Source organism: Protopterus annectens, chromosome 1.part2, assembly GCF_019279795.1.
Source record: "Protopterus annectens isolate FY-2018-M chromosome 1.part2, PAN1.0, whole genome shotgun sequence".
NCBI classification, from domain to species: Eukaryota; Metazoa; Chordata; order Ceratodontiformes; family Protopteridae; genus Protopterus; species Protopterus annectens.
In genome coordinates, this window is record NC_056727.1 from 994,249,294 (window position 1) to 994,271,776 (window position 22,483).

Here is a 22,483-nt window from a genome sequence, read left to right on the forward strand (position 1 = left end):
GTTCCATCCATTAAAATATTATTCATGCCATTTAGGTAATCCCCTTTGTCCATAATGAGCAGCCAATTCCCCTTATAGGGTTTCATTGTACGAATGTACATTAGGAAGGTTTGTGGCCTGCACTGTGGTGGCAGGACAGGTAGCTTACATCCATCTAAGTTGGGAACTGCTGATTGAGAGCTCAGTGTCTGTTATTCTAAAAGTGTATTAGTTCTGGTTTAAGCACTTGGGCTTCAGGACAGTTATTTTACTTTAAGAAGGATTGCGGTCTGCACTCTTGTGGGAGGAGAGGCTGGACTCTGCCCTTCTGAGCAGGGAATTTCTGGTTAAAGGCTTATAGTGCCTGCATATGCTAACTGTTTCTTACTGGAATTGGTACACCTTGTTTGCTGTAGCATAGACTAGATCCAGGCCTGCTGAATCTAGTTTTATTTGTATGCTTGTTGTTTATTTCCCTGAAACGCTAATTCCACCTAAAACGCAGCCTTTTAGCACTTCTGTGGATCCCTAGTGATATCTGCATTGCTTACTGTACTTATTTCCTTGTTTCACTTGAAAGAAAGTTATTGTTTGTCATTTTTGCATTTAAGTTACCTGTAACACATTGCATTTAAGTTACCTGGCACTTGCTCACTAAAGCAATTATATAAGTCAGCTCTAAAAAATTAAAAGCACTACACCCTCACAAACTCCCCTTGAGTACCTTTTTCCCCCATTGGTCCTTTTTTTCAATTATAAAGGAATTCCCAATACTATTCTAGCATGTCCAAAGGTCAGTTGTCAATCTCCTCTCCGGTCCAGCTGGTGAATCTGGGAATCTTGAGGCAATGTTACAACTGCCTCATGTACACAGACAACCCTCTCCTCCTCCCAACAAATTCCAACACATGCGAGAGATGCAACCATATAGCCAAACTGGAGGTTAAGCTCTCTCAGCTCAGTACTGGCGTAACCAGTCAGGAGGAGAAGGAAACCACACTCACTACAATTCCAGTCTCACATAGACCTACCACGACAACAAACCAAACACACAAAAACATACTCAGAGGCTCTAAATAAAAATCTGCCTAAGCAGCAGCGACCTCCAAAGCAGACACCCAAGCAACCGTTACCCCAAAACAAAACACATGCAACACACAGCTCACAAAGCCAGTGTGCCGAACAGTCACAGCCCTTAAGGCTAAACAACACACCTGATACAGTTGTAATAGGTGACTCTATTGTCAGGCACACTGACGTCCCACTCGCCAGGCTGAACAATGAGAAGGTCACGGTGAGCTGCCTGTCGGGCGCTAGGATCCGCCACATAACACAAGCACTCAGGTCACTCCAAGGCAAGTACAAATATGGCTCAGTCATTGTCCATGTTGGTGTGAATGACCCGAGACGTACCTCCCTGGACAACATGAAGAGAGACAGAGGAGCTCTCTGAGCATGTAGCCCAGGCCGGTATGTCCCTGACCTTGAGTATCATCTTACCCTCACCAAGAATGATGCCACAATATGAAGACAAGATGATCAATTTCAACCATTGGCTTAAGTGTTGGTGTCATTCAAAGGGGATCCAATGCCTGTCAGCCTAGGATGACATGCTCAACAAGCCACGATGCTTCGCTAGGGACGGCTTGCACCCATCACCCCTGGGCTTTCGGATATTGGCAAAGGCTCTTGCTACCCCGATAGTGCCTTTTTTAGGCAAGGCTCAAAAGACAAACCCACCTCCATAGGTATCACAAGGGATAAGAAACTAAGAGTAATGCTACTCAACGCCAGAAGTCTAAACCTCAAGATGCACGCACTCAAAACTCTCCTTAGCGTGGAGAACATCGATATCTGTGCAGTAACAGAAACCTGGTTCAAGGCTCCCGAGAGCACCCCAGCACTACCAGGTTATACCTCATACCATGCTTTTCGGCCGCAAAACTTGGACCGAACCATAAAAGGAGGGGGAGTATCAATATTCGTCAAAGATACCCACACCTCCAGGTTGGTGGCACAGCACGAAGCATCAGAGACTATCCATGTGCAACTAACTGTGGGTAAAACTGCCTTCCAGTTTATAGCCTGCTACAGACCACCCTCCCAAACACAGGAACCCCACTCGGCCTTCCTGAGAATACTGGAAAATATGAAGGTCTCTCCAAACACCATTATATTGGGCGACTTCAACTACCCAAACATAGACTGGGAGCATTACTCTAGCTCCAACACCCTAGCCCAAAGGTTCCTAGAATTTATAAACTCAAATGCTATGGAACAACTTGTTACCAGTCCCACAAGAAGGGAAAACATACTGGACCTGATCATCACCAACATGGGGACACTATGCTCCAGACCAGAAGTGTATCCCTCACTGGTAAGATCAGACCATAAACTAATCTCACTGGATATTCACATCCCGACCCCACCCCCTGCCCAGAAAACCACAGTGAAAAACTTCTCTAAAGCAAATTTCACACGCCTCAAAACAGAGGCAAAATCCTTCAAAGCCCCCGGGCCTGTGGAAAATATGGCCCAGACCGCAGAATCCTTTATAAACGCATTCTATGAACACCTTCAGGAATGCATGGATCATGCAATCCCAAATAAAACCAAGACCCAATCCTCCAAAGGCAGACGTCCTGTCTGGTGGACCCCAGCCATAAACAAACTATACAATAGAAGGAGGAAGCTACTACATGATAGAGCAAAATCCCAAAAAGGGAAGGCATCTCTGATCAGTATTAGCAAAAAACTACGGGCACTCATAAAATCGTCTAAGGCCAGCTTAGAGAGAAAAATTGCAAAGGACACCAAGGATAGTCACAAGGCTTTCTTTAGTTATGTTAGGAACCTGGGTGGGAATTCCCAGATATGCTCAGAATTAGTCCAAAATGACAAAAAATACAGAGCCCACAGACATTGCTAACATCCTAGCAGACAGGTTCAGTGCAAACCCCCCCCCCCCACCAAAAGGGCAAATATCTATCCCAACAGAGTGCTGCCCCCCTGACATCTCAGATGCTCAGGTAAGAGCCGCCCTCTCCAAAGCAAAGAACACAGCATCAATGGGACCAGATGGTGTCCCAGGCTGCGTCCTACATGAACTCCACGAAGAGCTAAACCCAAACATAAAACTACTGTTCAATCTCAGCCTTACTACAGGATATGTACCCAAAGAGTGGCGTACAGCAACAGTGGCCCCTCTCCACAAAGATGGTGCCTCAACGGATCCTGGAAACTATCACCCCATAAGCCTGACTAGCTTGGACTGCAAAGCTATGGAAAGGATCATCATGGACCTCATAAATAAAGATATTGGGGACCTACAGACACTGGATCCTACCCAGTTTGGCTTTGTTAAGGGCAGATCCTGCCTCTTAAACCTGGTCGATTTCTTTGAAACAGTCACCAAGGCCATTGACGAGGGGAAGGTGGTCCACACAGCCTACCTGGACCTGCAAAAGCCTTGATACAATACCCCACTCGGGCATTATAGATAAGCTCACCAGCTTAAATATAAACCCCTATGTCACTAGATGGGTTGCAAACTGGCTCAAGGAAAGAACCCACATGGTTAGAATTGCTGGAGCCATGTCAGACTCCAAACCAGTTACAAGTGGCGTCCCACAAGGCTCAGTCCTGGGACCTGTCTTGTTTGGTATATATTTCTCGGCGGTACAGGCCAACACGGAAGGACTGTGGCTGACCAAGTTCGCAGATGACTGCAAACTGGGCGCCATAATCAACTCTCCAGTCGACACAAGCATCCTCCAAAAGGGCCTCATAGAAACAGACAACTGGTGCCAAAGCCATGGCCTCAAGCTAAACGCCAAAAAGTGTACAGTCATCCCCTTTGGCAAAACCAAAGTGCCCACAAATTACCACATAGGTGGTAATCCATTAAGTACAGAAGTCATTAGGGACCTGGGGACCCAAGTTGATAGCACTCTCTCATTTGACAACCACGTGGCCAAAGTGGTTAGAAAAACATTTTATATAGCCCACCTAATCATGAAGGGATTCACATCTAGATCAGGGGAGGTCATTGTGCCTCTTTACTCATCCCTCATCAGGCCCATAATTGAGTACAATGCCCCTTTTGGGATGTACCTTACCAGACACCTGCAGCAACTGGAAAGATCCCAAAAGTACCTCACCAAGAGGATCAAAGGGCTCAAACAGATGCCATATGCTGCCCGGTTAAAGAAACTTCAGCTCTACTCAGTGGCATACCGCCTGCTCAGAGGCGATCTGTGCCTGACGTATAAAGCCATGTCCAACCGGAATTAATGGACATGCTGCACCTCAGAAAATCCAAATCCCATCGAGCTACGCGCTCGAGAGACTTGAACCTCAGCACTGAAATAAATAGGACATGCTGGAGGGACAGATTCATAACCCAGAGGCTCCCTTCACTCTGGAATAAAATCCCAGTCCAGGTTAGGCAGGGTCCCACATTGACTCTCTTCAAGAGGAATCTTGATGAGTGGATGGGAGATCGTAGGTTTACCCCGGCTATCACTTCTGTGTCACTGTTAGACAGAGGCACAGTATACTAACCTCAAAAAAGGCATAGCAAAATTAATTTAAAATGGGTGGCGAAAGCCAAACACACTCTGGCTAGGCTTATAAATGCCCTAGGGCAGATAGCCTAGTATGAACCTATGAACCTATAATATTAAAATCCCCTGGCTAAATCCATTAATAAATTCTCCTCTTTCTTGGTAAGGTTGTAAACATACTCTGTGATGTTTATATGCATGCCTAATCTTTTCACATATTTTTTCATAAATTAAGTTGTTCATAGGGGGATTAAATACACTAGGCTTTTTGAGTCGATTCCCCTGGGCATCGATGGTGTGCCCACTGTCATTAAACCATACTTTCAAGTTAAGTTTATGAGTGAAAAACCCAACCCTTGAGATCAATTAGTGTTTCGGCTATCTTCCCCCTCCTACTGGGAGCAAAAGTGATGTTAACGATGGATGCGGATATATTGAAAATGTTAGTAATTTGAACACTGCGATTGAAGTCCTATATAACTTTGAAGGTACAGGCATGAGTAATGAGAATGTGGATTTACCTAATTACCTTAATATGTCCAATACTGTCCATGATACTAATCAGGATGTTTTTAGTTATGGTTATCCAAATACTTGTGTAGTTATGACACCAATGCATAATTTTAGTGATTATAATGATACTATGCCTGGTAACCTTGTTGTTGGACAAGCCCAAGCAACTAAGAATTCTAATTTTAGTACTGATAGTGAAGTTTTATGTAATTTTGAAGGTTTTATTAGTCTGTATTCAGTAAGGGACTCTGAAGCACATGCAAATGATGAAGTGATGATTCAGAAAGGTTTACTTAATTCTTGTTCAAATACTGATAGAATTACAGTTTCTATTGGCAACTTTGATGATATGACAACCAAGTGTAGTAACAAATGTAGCCCAAGACTTCAAAGTTTACAATTATTCAGGCAGATTAATAGATGTGGAGCATGCCAACCTCCTGGCAAAGGGATCCCAGTAGGAGGGGAAAAATGGCCAAAACACTAATTGATTTCAAGTGTTTCACTCGTAAACTTAACTTGAAAGTAAAGTTTAATGACAGTGGACAACACCATCGATGTCCAGGGGAATAGACTCAAAAAACCTAGTGTATTTAATACTCCTATGAACAACTTAAAAATTTATAAAAAAGTATGTGAAAAGGAGATTAGGCATGCATATAAACATAACAGAAAGTATGTTCACAACCTTACCAAGAAAGAGAATTTATTAATGGATTTAGCCAGGGATGTTAATATTAGTACAATGAAACCTGATAAGGGGAATGGGGTGGTCATTATGGACAAAGGGGATTACCTAAATGGCATGAATAACATTTTAATGGATGGAACATAAATGATATTAAATTTTGTACTCAACAGTTGCTGTGTCGTACTATCCTTGTTTGGATCTCTAGTTCAGAGGTGGTTGAGAAAAACAACCAGAGAGCCTATAGAGAGATAATGGAAATTGTATGAAAATTTGTATAAAGCACAAGAACAGGGAAAACCAAAAAATGGCACAAACAAATATTTATGGATGTCTATTTTGGCACGGCTTCAGGAACATGAGGCTCATCATAAAAACTGTGTACATTCAACCCTCTCACTGGAATGCTTCCTTCACTCTGTGAAGGCTACCCCCACCCCCCCCCCCCCCCAGGGAAATGTCCTGTGGTAGAGAAGCACAGAATAGGGTGCCTTTTGTATCAAAGTCCAGGTTCTCTGCTGATAGAAACTTGCCCACACAAGTCAGCTCATAGGCTATGTAGTAAGTGGAAACACACTCTTGGGAAGATCAACCCACCTCTTTTTAGGAGGGGCTTGGGATAACAAATGAGTTTCCATCTCAGGCTTCAAACTTCATGAATGGCACAAAGCTTCTAGCTAGCTAAACCAGTGAAAAAAAGCCCAACAGTAAGACTGGCTGAGGCACTAACCCAGCTTAGGCTAAGGCAAGCTAGGCTGTACCTGCTTAACTTAAAATGCCTTGTACCACCCATGATCACACACTAGTCTTTAAAGCCTCAGGCAGCAGTTAGTAAGCAGAGATTCAAATGTAATGACCAGGAACCTCGTTACAAATAAAAATCTTGGGGATCCTACATTCCCATTCTGAAACTGCAAGGTCTGTCCCTGCTGAAGGGGCTTTAGATGCATCAGTCTGGGAAAACATGCCACAAACTAAAAATATAGTTGGGGATTGTGAAAGCACCTCATCTTTCAGAGTCATTTGTCCCCAAGAAACTCAAGGCTGTCAAATCACATCTTCCATTTCTCAATGCTTCTCTCGGTATTTTTTCTTTAGAATAAGATTCACAAGGCCAACACAATGGAAACATATCAGGCATGCAAAGTTTTTGCAAGTAAATTTCCAGACAAATTTCTAATGATAGATTGTGCATCCATCTTTCACCAAAGAGGTCAATCAGGAAAGAATCCATATGATGCACTGGATCATGGCAAAACACTTGCTATGGAGATCTCTGCGCACATCACACAACTAATTTCCTTCACAACCAATTATTCAGAACTGGTATCAAGATTCCAAAGCAGACAGTAAGCAGCTAATTAATTCAGCAAGATGAGGAAAGATGACTAATGGACTACACATGCTAACAGCATAAATGGCAACGCTTACTGCGCAGCAAGGAAAAACCTTAAAAATGGCACTGGCAGACCAACTCTTTGTACCACAAATGTAATCATCTCTATGGAAGGATTTCGGTAAATTACTGGGGGAGGGGGGGGGGTGGCAAATTTGTGAAAAACTGGCCAGCTGTAGGCCACCTACAGACAGGATATCCTAAGAATGGAGGACAATCAACAATGACTACCGCAACAGACATCAACTGTTACAATCTTTGAATAAAAATGGTACTATATAAACAGAAAAGGAAATCACAATTTAAAGATTAAAATCACAAAATTACAACAAGAAATAGGACAAAAAGTTAATTCATTCTAAGATAAAGCTTACGAGTCATCCTTGTCATACACACATTCTATCAACAATACAATTACATACCTTCTGTTTTAGAGCTATATACATTTTACTTACAGTTCAATGAAAAAGTATTTGCCCCCTTCCTGATAGCTTATTTTTTGCATTTTTGTCACACTTAAATGCGTCAGATCATCAAACAAATGTAAATATTAGACAAAGATAACCCAAGTAAACACAAAATGCAGTTAAGTGATTTTAAGAAAAACAAATATCCAAACCTACATGGCCCTATGTGAAAAAGTAATTGCCCCTAGACCTAATAACGGGCTGTGCAAGTCTTAGCAGCAACTGCTGCAATCAAGCGTTTACGATAATTGGCAAGGAGTCTCACATTGCTGTTGAGGAATTTTGACCCACTCTTCTTTGCAGAATTGTTTTAATTCAGCCATACTGGAGGGTTTCCGAGCATGAACCGCCTTTTTAAGGTCATGCCACAGCATCTCAATTGGATTCAAGTCTGGACTTAGACTAGGCCACTCCAAAACCTTTTTTTTTTTTTTTTTAAGACACTCGTGTGTTTAAGATCATTGTCCTGCTGCAGAACACAAGTGTGCTTCAGCTTGAGGTCACAAACTGATGGCCTGACATTCTCCTTCAGGATGTTTTTGTAGAGAGCAGAATTCATGGTTCCATCAATCAAAGCAAGTCATCCAGGTCCAGAAGCAGCAAAGTAGCCCCAGACCACCACACTACCACCACTATGTTTGACTGTTTGCATGATGTTCTTTTTCTTAAATGCTGTTACTTTCACGCCAGATGTAACGGGACGCACACCTCCCAAAAAGTTCAACTTTTGTTTAGTCAGTCCACAGAATATTTTCCTGCAAGTCTTGGGGATTATCAAGATGTTTTTTGGCAAAAGTGAGACGAGCCTTTAAGTTCTTTTTGGTCAGCAGTGGTTTTCACCTTGGAACTCTGCCATGCATGCCATTTTTGCCCAGACTCTTTCTTATGGTTGAGTCATGAACACTGACCTTAACTGAGGCCTGCAGTTCTTTAGATGTTATATTTGGGTTCTTTTGTGACCTCCTGAATGACTCATCACTGCACTCTTGGGGTAATTTTTGAAGGCTGGCCACTCCTGGGAAGGTTCACCACTGTTTCATGTTTTCTCCATTTGTGGATAATGGCTCTCACTGTGATTCGCTGGAGTCCCAAACTTTAGAAATGGCTTTGTAACCTTTTCCAGACTGATAGATGTCAATTACTTTGTTTCTCATTGGTTCCGGAATTTCTTTAGATCGCGGCATGATGTCTTCCTTTTTGGGATCTTTTGACCTACTTCACTGTCTGACAGGTTCTAGTTAAGTGATCTCTTGATTCAACAGGTCTGGCAGTAATCAGGCTTGGGTGTGGCTAGTGAAATTGAACTCCGCTTTCCCAAAAATGTGATCAACCACAGTTAACTCCATGATTTAATAAGGGTGGCAATTACTTTTTCACATAGGGCCATGTAGGTTTGGATAGTTTTCTTTCCTTAGTAAATAAAATCAGTTAAACTGCTTTTTGCATTTACTTGGGTTATCTTTGTCTGATATTTGTCTAATATTTAAATTTGTTTGACGATCTGAAACATTTAAGTGTGACAAACATGCAAAAAAGTAAGAAATCAGGAAGGGGGCAAATACTTTTTCATTGCGCTGTGTATACAATAAAAAAAACATTTTCCTATCCCCTCAAGCCAGACCATCAAGCCCACAACCCTCTAATGACTTCTTTGGTGCTCCCATTTAGCTCACCATAACACCTTACTTCCCAAGCAAAACTTAGCCTATAAAATGCAATGTCTGGGAGGAAATGGGGCAACACTGGCAGCAATCGCTTACTGCACTCAATCAGCCTATTTTTTTCCTCGGCAGATGGGAGTTCAAATGCAAGGCAATAACCCTACGGTCCACTTGTTCCTGCCTGAGAATCTCCAATCAACTCATCCACTCTGTGGTGACAGGTAAGAGAAGTAGGGCCAATTAAAAAAGACATTTCTTCCCCTCGTCTTTGAGATAAGACTTACAAATATTAGCCTCACGATGGGCAATATATCATTAGTTCTCCATTTACAATCATAGAAATTGATATTTACATTTGGACACATGTACTGTATATCCTCATGTTCCCTTATTTCACATATTTTTGGAATTGCATTGCGGTTGGGAGGGTGGCCTAATGGTTAAGGTGTTTGACTTGCAAACAAAGTACACAGTTGAATCTCTGGGATAATTGGCTAGGGGCTAGGCTTAAAATGGCTCACCAGGGCAGTTAGCCTAGTACTAACCTATGAAAACTATGATACCATGAGCTGATATGTTATGCTTTACTGTATTGGAGTTTCTGCTGGTACTTGTTACACAAGTATTATCATGCACTCTTGCCCTTAACATTAGTACTTATGTACATAGTTAATTAAATTAATTTAATTTAATATTAAATTTTCCATGGTAAGAGTTGAATTATTACATTGATATACGTTGGACTAACAAGATATACCATTAATTAGTGAGACCAGCGACTTATAATTAAATAAATTTTATAAATTTCATGAATAGGTCATCAGACATCATATATATGTATATTTATTTATACTGAGATTATACTAATTTCATATATCCTGTACATTTGTATTTTTATATATTTATACATTTTTATGTTATATTTCTACTAGTTACATATGGTTTTATCACTATTTTGAAACCAGTGGATGATTTTATTTACAAGTGATACTTAATGATTATTTTTATTTGCTATTCAGATTACATAACATTTGATATTGTATTATACATATTATAGATAGTTTTTAGAAATATATTCTTTAATTATTTACTATGTTTGTGTTTGCACATTTAGAAGCATAATGAACACATTTTTAGATTCACGATAACTTTATGTAGTAACATATATCGGTCAGCCATCCTTAGAAAACAATACAAGTGACTAGCTGCTAGTAATTATGACTTCCTTTGTTTTCATCTTTATACTGTCACGGTTTATTTCTTTTTGGCTTCTTATGCATTGATGTAATGTGAATCAACGTGATGCCTCCAGCGTGAAACTAACGTTAGTTCAGATAAGCAGCCTAAATTGACATTAGTTAAAGTGGAGAAGTACTTTTAGACAGTTTCTTTGGGATTTTGAATTCCTAAAGTTACATTCTCTTTTATGAAGAACCTTACTATATTAACAGCTAGTGGTTCGTATGAATTGTGCATTTAGACTGTTTCTGTGCTGGCCGCCATAGAGTGAATGGATAAAACAAACATGTATTAACCTAGTTTCTTAGCTGAAATAGCAAAATGTAGATGCACTAGGTTGTGCAACATTATATACAACCTTACAACATGAGCAGTATCACCTGCAAATTGATGAGGCAACTATTAATTTAATTTAGTCCAATTCAATTAAATTATTTGAATTGATGCTTGTTTTTTATTGGTTGTCACTTGCTATACAAGAAATGTTTTATTGTTGTTTAACTAGATCTGATGAAGCGTGCACAGTGCACGCGAAAGCGCTTATCCTTTTCATCTTGTTTTATGTGTCGTTGGGAATAAAAGCCAGAATTTTATCCTCACTTCTCGTGGTGTATCCTTGAAGTTTTTATTCTGATTATTTGTCTGATATTTGTCTAATATTTAAATTTGTTTGACGATCTGAAACATTTAAGTGTGACAAACATGCAAAAAAATAAGAAATCAGGAAGGGGGGCAAATACTTTTTCATTGCACTGTGTATACAATAAAAAAAACATTTTCCTATCCCCTCAAGCCAGACCATAAAGCCCACAACCCTCTAATGACTTCTTTGGTGCTCCCATTTAGCTCACCATAACACCTTACTTCCCAAGCAAAACTTAGCCTATAAAATGCAATGTCTGGGAGGAAATGGGGCAACACTGGCAGCAATCACTTACTGCACTCAGCCTATTTTTTTCCTTAGCAGATGGGAGTTCAAATGCAAGGCAATAACCCTACGGTCCACTTGTTCCTGCCTGAGAATCTCCAATCAACTCGTCCACTCTGTGGTGACAGGTAAGAGAAGTAGGGCCAGCCTGCATTCTACCCTCTTCCCCAGTGGAGCACCCTCCTCCCCTACAGTAGCTCTTCTGATTCCTGCCACATGCTGCCCTCAGGTGGAAGGTGCGTCTCAGCAAAGTGCATTCCCTTCCGCTTACTGTGCAGTTTGTATATAGCATCATAAGCTTCCACTCCACAGGTAAACACCTAATTCTCCTGCTAGCTGTTACCCATGTGGTGACCCAAAGCCATCCCCAAGAAAGGTGTAGCAGCAACATATAATGACTCCTATCCTCTCCTCAGCTCAAAGATGAACACAGCCACTATTCCGAACTCAGGCTGCTTTTAATGCAAGTCAGGGCTTTATCCTCTAAACCAAGGACCTGGCAGGCTTAGGCTTATTCATTATTAACACTTTCCCCTCACCAGGATACTGCCAAGTTAGGCGTCAATGTGTGCATCCATACTCTTGTTCAGTTACATTGCCTACACAATGCCTTGAAAGTCTAGTGCTGTTCTGGAATGCTGACTTTTTTCCCATAAGGCAGCACTTGTCACCCATCTCCTATGGGAGAGGTTGGCAGACAAAGTACAGCTGTGTAGATTACCATAAATGTAGATGTTAGACTGTATTCACTGTTGCAGTCATCACACTTGGGTTATCTGCCTGCAGGTAGCCTTCAGTCAGCCCGAATACCAGAGACTTAGTATTTCTGCGTCGGATGCTGTCGCTTCTTCCTTGACGTCAGGGGTATAAAAACAGGAACCAGACGCCATTACATCAGTTTTTCTTGCCCCAAATGTCAGGAGCCCCCAAATAGGATATAGTGGGGAAAACACCACCAGTAAAAAGTAAATACCAATACCAGTAGGAATAGCCACAGAGAGGAGAGAGCGAGAGAAAACCAGGTGGCTGGAGGGAGGGAATCCAGGACTGCAACAGAATACATGCAAACATCTACATTTATGTTACATGTACACAACTGTACTATGTTCGTGTTTCAGTGTTGCAGTCATCACACTTGGGTTGATTCCCAAAGATGAGGAAGGGTGGAGGCAATCAAGAAGAGTTGGGGCTGGCTTGTAAGCCTTGCAAGACTGCTGTAGCAAAAACTGCCCTGGATTTGGAAAAGCTAGGCAGGTGGTAATGCATGGTGAAGGTGTGTACAGAACTCCAGGTAGCAGCTTCCAAGATGTCCCTGGTAGGGACTCCCCTGAGAAAAGCTGTAGAGGTAAATGTAGCCCTAGTGGAATCTATTTTGACCCCCGAAGCGGTTGGTTTTCCATGGTGCTTGTAGCAGAAATGGATGCAGTGTGCTATCCATTTGGAAATGGTTAGTTTTGAAATGGCCTTGACCTCTGCCCCTGCTGCAAAGGTGACTAGCAACTGGTCAGATTTTCTGAAAGGCTTAGTCCTACCCAAGGTACAATCTGAGCTGTCTGTGCATGTCCAAAGAGTGCAGTATCCTTTCCCCTTTATTTTGAGGATTAGGGAATTTGGCAAATGGATGGATTGGTTGAGAGCCACACTGGACACCACTTCAGGCATAAAGGAAGGGTTAGGTCCCGAGGGAAACCCTGTCAGCATAGAAAATAATGAAGGGTTCCACACCCATCAGTGCTTGTAACTCAGACACTCTTCTAGCTGAAGTGATGGCTAGAAGCAAGGCTGTTTTCCAAGAGAGGAATATTAACTCTGCTGAAGCAGCAGGTTCAAATGGGGGAAGCATGAGCTTTTCAAGTACGAAGTTAAGGTCTCAAGCAGGGGTGGGTGCTCTCCATGGTGGCCTTAAATTGTTTGCCCCTCTCAGGAACTGTTTGATGAGAGGGTGAGAGAATAGAGGTGGCTCAGTATTGTAATGAGGCATGATGGCTGAGGCATGGATCTTAATGGAGAAGGATTGACCTCTGTGGAGTAGTTCTGCTAGGTAATCCAGGATTAGCGGTAAAGAGGGCAGTGCTGTGTTCTTTCCTTTAGACTGAATCCAAGAATACATTTTCCACTTTTCAGCACAGGATTTCCTAGTACTGGGCCTTCTGGCTTCAAGGATGACGTCCAGCACCTGTTTGCTTAGGGTTGCTGGTGTAGTACTTAAGGAATAAGCCAGGCTGCAAGATTTAGGGTTTGTCCCTCCTACTGAGAAAGCAGGGTTGGGGTCTGGTGTAGGTGCCAGGGTGGCACCGTTGTCAGGCTGCGCAGGAGTGGGTACCAGTGCTGGCGTGACCAGTCTGGGGCAATCAAAATTGTCCTTAGCCTGTCTTGTTTTAGCTTGAGTAATACTCTTAAAAGGAGCAGAGGGGGAAAGGCATAAATTGAGAGGTTTTCCCATTGAAAGGATAAGGCATTCTCTTTCCAGGCCCTGCTGTGAGGGTTCCTGGTGCAGAATTTGCTTAGTTGGTGGCTGTAGGGGGAGGCAAAGAAATCCACCTCTGGGCCCCCCCCATTTCTGAGTAAGAAGGTTGAAGGTGCTGGGCTCCAATTTCCACTCGTGTGGGTCTAGGAGATTTCTGCTCACATCTGCCAGTGAGTTTTGTTTGCCTGGCAGGAATTGAGCTTGTAGATGGACTTGGCTGTCCAAGGCAGTGTTCCAAACAGCCATGGCAAAGCTGCAGAGTGGATAAGAATGGGTTCTCCCTTGCTTTTTGATGTACCATATGACTGTGGTGGTGTCTGTTTTTATCAGTATCTGTCCTGGCAGGAGTAGGTTGAAAGCGGTCAGGGCATTCTGTACAGCTAGCATCTTTTTGGTTGATGTGCAGATGAATTTGACTTGGGCTGCAGTGGCCCTAAATACATTTGCCAGCCATGTGAGCTCCCCATGCATAGTCTGATTGGTCTGTGGTCAGGGTCTGGGTGGCGTGGGGTTGAGTAAAAGGCAGGCCCTTGTTGTGGTTGCATGCTTCTGCCCACCAAAGAACTCTGTCCTTAGACAACGTATGATAGGAATGACCGTGTCCAGGTCCTGAGAATGTTGGCACCAAAGACTTAAGTACCACTGAAGTTTCCTCATATGCAGTCTTGCATATGGAATTAGCAGTATACCTGAGGCCATGAACCCTAGGGCTTGCAGTATTTTTCTTGCAGATTAGCTGGGTCCTGGTGGCCATTTGTTTGAAGTAGTCTGTCTGATAGACGCATTTTTCTGAAGCGTGGAATGCCATCTGGGAAGTTGTGTCCAAGCTTGCTCCCAGGAATACAACCTTTTAACTGGGTACCAAATGTGATTTATTTTCGCTGATGGTGTACCCCAATGACGTGAGAAGGCTTTTTACAAATGATAGGTGCTGAAATCGCAATCCCTGACTGTCCGCCTGAATCAGGCAGTCCAAGTGTGGGTAAATTTGGATATTTCTCTGCCAGCAGTATGCAACAGCTGGAGCCAGGCATTTTGTGAATACCTTGGGGGCAGTAGATAAGCCAAAGGGAAGTGCATAGAACTGATGATGCATAGACCCTGTCCTGAAACGTAGATACTTCCTGCATGACTCCCTTATGGGGATGTGCAGTTAGGCTTCTTTTAAGTCTAGGGTGACTAACCAAGCATCCTTGCCTAACATAGGGTGACTAACCAAGCATCCTTGCCTAACATACGGAGAAACTGTTACAGGGTAAGCATCCTGAATTTTGGTACCAACAGGAAGATGTTGACAATTGAAAGATCCAGGATTGGGGGCCAAGAGCCCTCTTTCCCTGGGTACCAGGAAGAGTCTGGACTAGAATCCTTGACTCTGTTCTACTGGAACAGGCTGAATAGCTCTGATATTGAGCAGGGAAAGTACTTGGCTTTGAGCCTCTGCCCACTGGTTTGAAGAAAGGTCTGGAAACCTGTTTGAGGTTGGCAGTGAATGGAAATAAAATTTATATCCCTGGGATACAATGTTGAGGACCCATCGGTCTTGAGTGATGGATGGCCAGTTTTTTGCATGAAGGGCAAGTTTTCCCCTAGGGGCACAAGCAACTGGGTGGAGCTGGGAAAAAAAGAGTGAAGCCACCCATTTTTTTTCCATAAGGAGGTGGCTTACCACTCCCTGCTTTAGGGGTGGGGGCACTCCATTGCTTAGATCTCTGCATAACTTGAAATTGTAGTCAGGGTGGTCCATTTCCTCTGGGTCTTGCTTGGGAAGGCCTGGAGGAGGCAGGAATGGACCAGTGTTTTGAAAGGCAATGCCTACTAAACCTAGGGGGTTGTACTTGTAGGAATTCTTTAACAGTCTGCCTACATTTAGCTTTTTCTTCCATCTTTTTAAGAACCTCCAGCTTTGGTGTCAAACAGTCTTATTCAAAGGAGCATCTAGTAATTTAGATATTACATGATCTGGCAAGGTCTGCTCCTTCAGCCAGGCATGTCTTCTCAGTACAGAGCCAGTGACTGCTGCCCTGCAAGATGCTTCCAGGGCAAAGCCACACTGCAAAGTATGCTTACTGGCTTGGTTTGCAGTGTGCATAAGCTCCTGCAATTCTTTATTTTCTAAGTTACCCCTTTTTGTTTAATAAGTTCCATAACATGTTGCTGGTATTTTAGCATTTGAAACTGGCAATTCAATGCCCTGATAGCAAGAGCTGCAGTGGTATATACCTTCTTACCCAATCTGTCCAAAGCCCTGGAATCCCTGTCCAAAGGGGTTGGATTTTTGGCTGTAGTAGCCTTAATACCTTTATGCCCCAGGAAATGATCTCTGGGTCAGCAGTAGGATTCCTGAAAAGAAACTTGTATCGGGTACTCTGTAGTACCCATCTGGTTTCCTAGGGGCAGGAGGTAGTGCCTGGAGTAAGACTGGATTCCATGAAAACATCATCTACAACATCCAGGACAGGGGGTATAGCTGAAGGCCTGTGCTGAGGCAACTCTAAAAATCTGAGTCTTTTTGGACTGAGGATAGTCCTGGTATTACCAGTGGAAATGCTCTCAAAGCACCAAAAAAGAAAAATCCTCTCAAGGGGAGGCAGAAGGAATGGATTCCTCTGCATCTGAATCCTCATAGGCTGATATGGGCATGTCTTCATAACCAGAAAGGTCAGAGTCATTGGACCCCTGGTCTGTAGAACCTGAAGGGGTTTGGATTCTTTGTCTCTTTGCAGGGGAAGGCTGGCTTCCCCTAATCAGCGTAATAAGGTCTTCAGCCATTCTAAGCATTTGTTTTTGTGGCATGGGTGCCTGAGCATGCCCTCTGGTCGTCTGTTTTCTAGGTGTAGTGCGGACTCTGGGCCTAAGAAACTCGGAAGTTTTCATTAAAAATTAAGTCGTCAGTTTGTTTCAAACATCGGTAAAGTGAAAAACTGCCTCAAAAGCCGGTGCCTGCGCAGCGGCTCCAGACCCATCCAAGGTAGAGACATCCGCTGGTTCCATAGACGAAGAAGCATCTCTCAGCATACCAGACTTCAAATGGGTCTCAGCAGAGGCCTGCGAATCCACTGAAGTGGGCATCAGGGGCTGCAAATGCACCTCACTGAGTAACAGCAGACTGGCAACTAGCTTACCGGAAAAGTTATCGCCAATTTTGGACCTATGCAGTCTGTCTTTACTCTTAAATATTTTCAGAAGATCGGTAGCTGGATAGCTTACCGAAGCCATTTCAGAATATGGAGATAGAGAGCGAAAGAATTTAGCGACAGAGCCCAACTAATGGTTCGGGAGTTAAGGCACAAAACTGACAGAGAAAACGTTGTGGTCTGGGCCTAAACAGGTGACGCAGTAAGCATGAAAATCTGAGGTATTTGCTTTCCACAGGCAAGACAACTGTTAACTTTTTCTAACATCAGTCAGAGCAAGAAAAAAGGATCCACAACGGGGTACTTAGCTTTAGAAGGCTTCAGGATTATTCAACTTGAAAATGAAAAATTCAGGTAGTGGCCGACCGGCACTTGCAAACTGCTTCAGGCTCCTCCTCAGCAAGAAAGACTATTGTAATGGCGTCAGCTGCCTGTTTTTATACCCCTGACGACCTGATGTCAAGGAAGAAGAGACAGCATCCAACACAGAAATACTAAGTCTCTAGTATTCGGGCCGACTGACGGCTACCTGCAGGCAGATAACCCAAGTGTGATGACTGCAACAGTGAAACACGAAGAACATCTGCTCAATCCTACTTTCCCTGGCTATCTCCTTTAACACCCACACATGTTACAGAAAGTTAGGATTTTACAACTTTATGCCAGAAAGCTGGCCATGCTACATTTTTTCAGTAGCACAGCTTACAGTTAAACTCATCATCACCTTACCATATTAATACAAGTGCAGCCTACTTACCCTTCCTCCATACTGTAACATTGGTGCAGGCAGAACTCTTCCTGTTACTTCTGTCATTTCATTATGGACAACTATCCCAAATTCTTTAAGGTAGGGATCAGGTCCACCAACCATGCTGTTGCTTTTCACCTGTTAAGAAAAAACAAAGTTGATAAAACAAAACAATTCTGAAAACAGATTCAGTCAAGAGTACTGCAAGGCTACAATTAAAGAATTTAAATTCAGAAAGAAAGATAACATTTATCAGGAGATGCCTAATTAGAGTTCAGTGAAAACCGATTAATCTGTAGCAGGTGAAGACTATGAAGTGTACTTCAAATGCATCCCTAGTGCAAATAAATGTCTCAAACCATTTTCCGATCGAACTTGGGTATATTTCCACTTACCATGTACACAACTGGTAAAAGTAATTTAACTCTAGGATACAAGAACAATTGGACTATCATAGAAATCATTAAAAAATATATCCTCTAGCCCATATGTGGAGCTGCTAGGCAAAGTCATGAAACTATAGGCGAGGCGATACTCACCTCCAATCTGATGCACAAAGCTACAAGAAAGGGAATTAATTAATGGCTTGGGCATTTGATAGTGTAGTCATGCAGGATGGGCATGTCTAGTCTGGAGAGATGAAGAGCAGGTTGAGCAGAGATCTCATTAAGCCCCTGCACAAGCCAGAACTCTAGCAAGAATGACTGCCAGGCTTGGTGTGCAAGAGGGGTAGTTGGGCTAATGTCCAGGGATGGGCCCATTCTCATGCCACTCCTAATAACACACCTAGTTTAACAGCATATCAGCACAAGAGTGGAAAGGGGTAGGGATACTTGCCTAGCCACCACACAAATGAAGGCTCCTGGAAGTCTAGTCTCTTTATGCAGACGAACTGGGAAAACAAAGATAAACCACAAATCTAAATATTAATGGGAGACTTGGTGATGCCAAAATCAGCGGAAGATGAAGCGCAACAAATGGCAAAGACGGGAAATAAAATAAAAATATTGTATAGTCAACTAACAGGCAAGTCTCAAAGTACAGTTTTCGAGTGGAAACTTACTCCTGTGAAAATCTGGAAGTTATGAGTGAAGAAAGTGAAAGACCTGAAGGCTTTGTTAGATAATGTTTTAAAGGAAAAGGGAGCCCAATCATCTTGGAAGAAAGCTAAGGCAGCTCTGTAGATCCACTATGGCTTTAAACCATGATTATATCTACAGTAGCTAACAAAATGGCAAAGATGAGGCCAAAATTGATAGATATGGTCAACAACAGAGAGAAGCAGTGTGCAAGAAAACACTGGTACTGCTAAATTGAACAGAAACATGAACCTGGAAGTTAAGTCTTCTGTCTTCCATGTTATCTGCTTTATAATTAGTCATCAGCAGAGAAAATAAAGGTTTCACAAATTCAAAGATAACAGGAAAAGAAGTTAGTGTTATTTGTACATATTTTGTACTCGAGACCTTGGAACTTCAAGAGGTTAGTAGATACAGTTAAAAGACTGAGCACATGACTATGGAATATTTCTTAGCAAACTCAAGACCTCAGGTGGCCTCAGAATTTGACCTACATTACACTGAACAGTGATCATTGAAAAATCCACAAAATATGTTTTTGTATTGTGGAACATTTTGAAAAAGCTTGGGAATCTCTTCGGAATATAAAATTAAAACAAAGAGCAACAGTGGTAAACTATGCATCCAAGTATGCACTGGTTCAACAATAACCATAGTTAAGTACACATAAAATGAGGTACTTGTGCATACAGATCAAGAGAGATTCTACTGTGTGGGAAGAGTAATCAGAAGATTAAAAAAACAAGAAACTGTGCAAGACTTAATGAAACAGATTTTATTCTGCACAAGTCTAATTTCATGCAGAGGTCAGGCACATTTTTATCGGTGGAAGAGACCGTGTAAAAATCTACTAATGAAAAGCTGAATATTTTTAATAAAGAGAAGAGGACAGGAGTTGAGCGAAGTAGCAGTTCACTGTCCACGTAGAATAAGATAGCTTGGGGTGGAAAAGTAATGACAGCTGAGAGAGGAAAGATCAGACTAAGATTTTGGAGGCTCATGCTTAAGAATCATCTCCACCACACAGAGTATGGCTATGTCCACTCACAGATGTAAACATTACTGTCTTCACTGTTGCAGTAACAGTATAGGATAGCCTTGCTGTAGTAGCCCTTGGCTAACCCGAATACCAGAGACTTCATCCCCTCCACCTGGGTTAGGGGACACCCTTCTGACGTCAGGATACCTGGGTATAAGGAAGTATGCAGACATCAGAATGCCATACAAAAACAGCTATGTCACATCAACCCATAGTCTTGTAAAAGCAGGCAAACTGCAGTGCTTGGTAAAAGTATGCAACGGATGCTTAGATATCAAAATTTGCAGGAGATCCTCAGCCAAAGTGGATCATGCTGGTAGGGCTGGCAGCCAGAAAGTCTAAGCTACTGTAAGCTAGAAGCAGTCTTTTTAATCTTGGCCTTAGGGCTTGGGTCTTCTTGTGGTGAAGGATGTACTGTAGCCAGGCAGTGGGTGGGCAGCCATGGTCTGCCCTCTGCCCTCAATCCACCTAGAACTCCTCTAAACTAGGGGAGTTCCACCTCTGAAGACACCTGATTCGGCAAGTTGGATAGGCCTGCAATGCAGCCCCACACAAAACCAACAACCAGACTCCCCAAGTGTGGACAGAGTGAGCTGCTGGCACACCTGTCTCAAATGGTTTTGTTAGAGACCTCAGCCATACACTCCTTCACTGCAGGGGATTGCGAAAGCATCACCTCCAACAAACACAAGTTTGGGTGGACTTGTCAGACAGCAAAACATTGCCATCAGCTACATTAACATGCTTTGGATGCTTCTCCCTTACTTTAAAGACAGGGGTCGAACTTGGTGTAACTGGTGGAGACCATATAGCAAGAATGCCCCTAATGTTCCTTCTCACTGTTTAAGGGTTCAGCTAATGAATCAGCCCTATGCTTAACAGTTTGGCTATTAAAATAAGCACAGGGGGTAAAATCTGGCATATCATGCTCCTGGCCCAGGCAAGAAAAGGACAGAGTATGGATGTGGAATTTACTTTCCACACAAATGGATTACACAGTCCAATCTAAACAAGAAAAGGTTCCCCAAACAGCTTGAGATAATCTCTGGCACAGACTGACTGGTCTACTGTATAAACCAGATGCTTCTGGTTCGGAAGGCAAGAAAGAACTGAAATCAATGTACTGGCCAACAAAACTTATAGCCAGGCATCCTGATGTAAAGTACTGGGCATCTGCCACCCCTGGAGGAGAGGATGAATTGTTTGGTATTTGAGCTGGTCAAGGGTTACCACATCAAGGATATCCCAAACTATTACAGTAAACTCTCACTTAACCGGCACAAGTGGGGATTGATAGATACTGGTTAAGTGTAGTTTCCAGTTGCTTGAGAGATGCTTTGAAAGTTTTAATGGGCTCGGAAACCAGCACACAAGCCAATCAAAAATGGCAAAGCAGAGCCTCCACTGCTCAAAGCGGAAAAGCCCGCTTGTTGGATTTCCTGCCGTGAAAGCACTCGGCTGACCTGACTACCAGAGAAAACTCTTTCCGTCCCCCAGGCTGACAGACATCAGTACACCTTGGTATAAAGGGAGTCAAGTCTGCGTCATGATTTCAGTATTTCTTTGTCCACTAGGAGAAGGAGCCCTAAGTGAACAGGAGGGAACTAAGGAAGACGACCCTTAAAGCAGGGGAGCCAAATGGGGGTAGGGGGGTCACGTGGCTGGATTAGTTCAATGGTAGACTACGTAGTAAGCCAAGAGAGCAGGAGGGAGAGAAAACTATTGCCACAGTGAATACACTCAAACAGCTACATTTATGTTAAGTGTACACAACTATATTATGGTCTTTGTGTTTCACTGCTGCAGTTCTGAATTCTGGGAAGATTCCCAAAGCTTTAGAGAGGGTGGAAGGAGATTAAGGAGGAGAGGACGCCATGAAAGATGGCAGTGGCAAATCCTGTTCTAGACTTAGAAAAGGATGCCAAGTGGTAGTGGTTTGTGAATACGTGCACAGATTACCAGGTGGTTGCTTCCAAAACATCCTCAGTAGGGACTCCCTTTAGAAAGGCAGCAGATGTAGCTGTGGCCCTTGTGGAGTATAACAATCATTTCAGGAGTGTTTGTTTTTTTTTTTTTTGATATGATGGCTAGAAAAGAAAGATGCAGTGGGAGATGCTTTTAAAGATGGTCTATTTAGAAGCTGGCTTCTCCTCACAGCCAGAGAGAAATGTAATACAAAGCTTGTCAGATTTTCTCAAAGATTTTATCCTGTTAACATAAAAGTGGGAGCTGCCTGTGCAAATCCAAAGAATTAAATATTCTTCTCGCCTTTGTTCTGAGGGTTGGGAAAGAATGTAGGCAGATGAATGGCTTGATTCAGAGAAATACCAGTGACCACCCTAGACATGAAGATGGATTAGTCCTGAGGAAAACCCTGTCATGGTGGATGAAAATAAATGGTACCACTGCCATGAGGGTCTATAACTTGGAAACACTACAGGCTGAGGTGATGAATAGACTGCCCATACATATCGAGCAGAGCACCTCTTTGGCCCTCTTCAAACAGAAAATTAACGATTGGATGGGAGAGAGGAAATTTACACCAGGAAGCACACCAGTCGCCCTACAAGACAGGGG

The 22,483-nt window shown here is 42.8% G+C and overlaps 1 protein-coding gene across 1 annotated transcript in view; it reads right to left on the reverse strand.

Annotated features, from left to right (window-relative positions):
- AGO4 (argonaute RISC component 4) overlaps window positions 1-22,483 on the reverse strand; it is a gene marked incomplete in the record, with an annotated part of 1,401,134 nt that overhangs the window by 680,713 nt on the left and 697,938 nt on the right. The window contains 1 exon segment of the mRNA XM_044059958.1: window positions 17,798-17,926. Coding sequence (XP_043915893.1) covers window positions 17,798-17,926 — 129 coding nt within the window.